The following is a 3,566-nucleotide window of genomic DNA, read 5'->3' as shown; positions in this document are numbered from 1 at the left end:
GTTTGAAGAGACTCTCCAACAATTCTTGAGGGAATCTCTCTCAATTCAAAAAAGCACTCAGGGAGCATATAAAAGAATGGAGGCATGTTAAGTCCCTGGCAAGTGTACCAGATCGTTATCAAGTAATATAAACGGGTAAGTCCGAGTATCGTTTTCCCAAAGGACTCTTAGGCCTTAACTTTCATGTAAACAAATCTTATAAGACTTGAGAGAAGAATAAATTTGGTGGTTATATGCAAAGAACAAAAATAAACATGCAATGCAGTTGATTCAGTTGGTTTTGAGAAACTATGGATGAATGGTGTTGTTGGGGTTTACAATTTCATCTTATCCACTCTCATATATCTACTCTTCTTATTTACTTCACTTATTTATTTAATTTCCATGCACACTTTCTTATTTACCCTTAACCCAATCCCTTGGTGAAAAGAGTCTATTATTAATTACCGGCTTCCTATCCCTAGCCTCCCCTAGTAACCAATAATGCAATGCGATCGGAAGCAACTACAATTGATTGTCCTACCCCTATCCCTAGGTGATATTGGCATAATCAAGGAATTTCCCACCAGTTCATGACATTACCGTACGTCCCCATATCGATAAAGACAAACATCTTTTACTGAATGAGTTAACTAATAAAAGCATTGAGCACAAATGAGAACCCAACAATTGATAAACAAGTATATGACAAGCATATGAAATAAATAAGAATTTGAATATATGAGAGTTTCAAAAGATTACATTGTTCCCCAACAACATAGGGTTTACTTCACCATAATCATGGTGAAACTAGATGAAAATAATGAAAGAATGGAAGAAATAACCCTAAACTTGGTTGAATGGAGCCTAAGCATCCAAGGAACCTCCTCCAAGGTGTGCGGAATAGCTCTGGACGTTTCTCTCTGCCAAAAGAATCCCTTTCTAATTCGTACTGGGGCTATATATAAGCCCAAAAAGATAACAGATAGATTACAGAAAGATTTACAAAATCTAGCTAAAAAAACAGACAACCGCCGGGCGCCTAAATTCACCGCTCAGCGGTTTTCCATGTGCCGTTTTGACCGCTCAGCATTCAGTTTTGCCGCTGAGCGGTTTCCCTCTAATCGCTCTGAGCGCTCAGCGGACCATTCTGGCGCTCAGCGGCTTGCTTGACCCTTCTTTTCATCATTTTTCTCCTTCTTTCATGGGTCTAAGTCCACCTTACTTCACTTCCATCTTTAATTCATCTAAAAACCCTGCAAAACAATGCAAAACAAGCATAATATCTCTAAAACCAACTTTTGACTCTCACAAGACACAACTAAGTATTTTACTTGATTTAAAGTTTATTCTAAACCATAAAAGGTGTGTTTTACTATCAAATTTAAGCATGAAAATAACGGTTTTTAGACCGTTATCAAGGCGCACTATAAGTTCATAATTCAGAAATTGAATTATATCAAGAACAACATGAAGCCTAAAGGAGAGCGCAAAGAATTTGTCACTAGAAGTGACAAAGTGTTAGATGAGAGAAAAGAAAGAGAGAGATTGCGAGAAAAAGAAAAATATGAGAAAGAAAGAGAAAAACAAGAGAGTGAGAGGAGAGAAAAAGAAAAAGAGAAAGAAAAAGAAAAAGAGAGAGAGAAAAAGAAAAAATGAGTGAGGATGAGAACGAAAAATAAAAAAAGAGAAGTCGTTGAAAAATCCCTTCCTTATCCAAGGAATTATTCTAGGAAGGAAAAAGAAAAGCAGTTTGAGCGCTTCATGGAGATCTTTAAGAAACTGGAGATTAATATACCCTTCTCAGAAGCCCTATAGCAAATGCCTTCTTATGCAAAATTTCTAAAGGAGCTCCTCTCTAAGAAAAGGAAGTACATTGAAGAGGAAACAATTGAGGTCCAGGGAAACTGTAGTGCCATCATACAAAAGTTATTGCCTCCCAAGTTGAAAGATCCAGGAAGTTTCACCATTCCCTGCACTATAGGGAATATCTCTGTTGGAAAAACATTAATTGATTTAGGGGCCAATATCTATCTCATGCCACTCTTCATGTTTGAGAAAATTGAATGCTTGGAACTTAAGCCCACTCGAATGACTGTACAACTAGCAGATAGATCTCTAGAATGTCCTTATGGGGTAGCTGAAGACGTGTTGGTAAAAGTAGACAAGTTCCTATTTCTTGTAGACTTTGTTATCATGGAGATGGAAGAAGATGAGAATGTCCCTCTTATTCTTGGGAGACCTTTTATGAAGACTACAAGAGTTTTAATTGATGTGGAAAATGGCAAGCTGAAGGTAAGAGTACAAGATGAAGAAGTAAATTTTGATATTTTTCAAGCCATGTCTCACTCAAAGGATGATAAGGGTTATTTCCATCTTGACACTCTTGACAAACTATGCATGATTCAAGAAAAAGAGGTATGTGATGCTCTTCCTCTGGAAGAAGCCCTTGATGACAATTTGACCAAGGAAGGCTTGGATAATTTTGAAGAATTAAAAGAGGGTCCCTTGTTGAAACAGAGGAAAAAGTCAAGGAAAGGAAACTAGAGCTGAAAATGTTACAACCACACTTGAAATATGTGTTTTTAGAAGAAGAAGGGAATAAGTCAGTCATGATTAGTAATTCTCTCTCTCCCAAAGAAGTAGAAAAATTAATAGAAGTGCTCAAAGTCAACAAAGGAGTTATTGGATGGTCGATCTCAGATCTCAAAGGCATAAGCCAAACTTACTGCATGCACAAAATATTCATGGAGGATGACTACAAACCAGTTGCTCAACCACAAAGGAGATTGAATCCATTAATGAAAAAAGAAGTGAGAAAAGAAGTACTGAAGCTACTTGAAGTTGGTATAAATTATCCTATCTCTAACAGTGCATGGGTAAGCCCAGTGAAGGTGGTACAAAAAAAGGGTGGGATGACAGTTATTTACAATGAGAAAAATGAACTCATACCCACAAGAACTGTCACTGGATGGAGGATGTGTATTGACTACAGGAAGCTAAAGAATGCTACAAGGAAGGATCACTTCCCTCTTCCTTTCATGGACCAAATGCTAGAGAGGTTGGCAGGACAAGCTTTCTATTGTTTTCTGGATGGATACTCAGGATATAATCAAATTGTGGTAGATCCTAAAGACCAAGAAAAGACGGCCTTTACCTGTCCATTTGGAATTTTTGCCTACAGAAAAATGTCATTCGGACTATGTAATGCCCCAGCCATTTTTAAGAGATGCATGCAGGCAATTTTTGCAGATCTGATAGAAAAATGCATTGAGGTCTTCATGGATGATTTTTCAATATTTCGTAGTTCCTTTCATCAATGTTTGTTTAACTTGGATGTAGTACTCAAAAGATGCACCCAATCCAATCTTGTTCTCAATTGGGAAAAATGTGTTAGCAAAATGATGAAGATGAAGTTTTGATGATACCCAAATCAAGTCAAGATTTATCAAGATTCATGAAGATCCTTTGAAGACTTATTTTTGTTATGAAAAGCTTTTGTAATAATTATAGTTTAATTGTTTAGGACTTAGATTTGTAGTATGTTTTGATTCTTGTACCTTTATATATTGTATTTGTTGTTTAGA

At 36.6% G+C, this 3,566-nt stretch overlaps 1 protein-coding gene across 1 annotated transcript; it reads left to right on the top strand.

Moving 5' to 3' along the window:
• The first annotated feature begins 1,800 nt into the window (after nt 1–1,800).
• On the top strand, nt 1,801–2,526 carry LOC106752565. Its single transcript, XM_014634276.1, has one exon. The coding sequence runs from the start codon at nt 1,801–1,803 to the stop codon at nt 2,524–2,526; it is 726 nt and encodes a 241-aa protein (XP_014489762.1).
• The last annotated feature ends 1,040 nt before the right edge of the window (nt 2,527–3,566 follow it).

Source organism: Vigna radiata, chromosome 2 (genome assembly GCF_000741045.1).
Source record: "Vigna radiata var. radiata cultivar VC1973A chromosome 2, Vradiata_ver6, whole genome shotgun sequence".
NCBI classification, from domain to species: domain Eukaryota; kingdom Viridiplantae; phylum Streptophyta; class Magnoliopsida; order Fabales; family Fabaceae; genus Vigna; species Vigna radiata.
The sequence above is the reverse complement of the archived record's forward strand: the minus strand, read 5'-3'. Positions and strand labels throughout refer to the sequence as shown.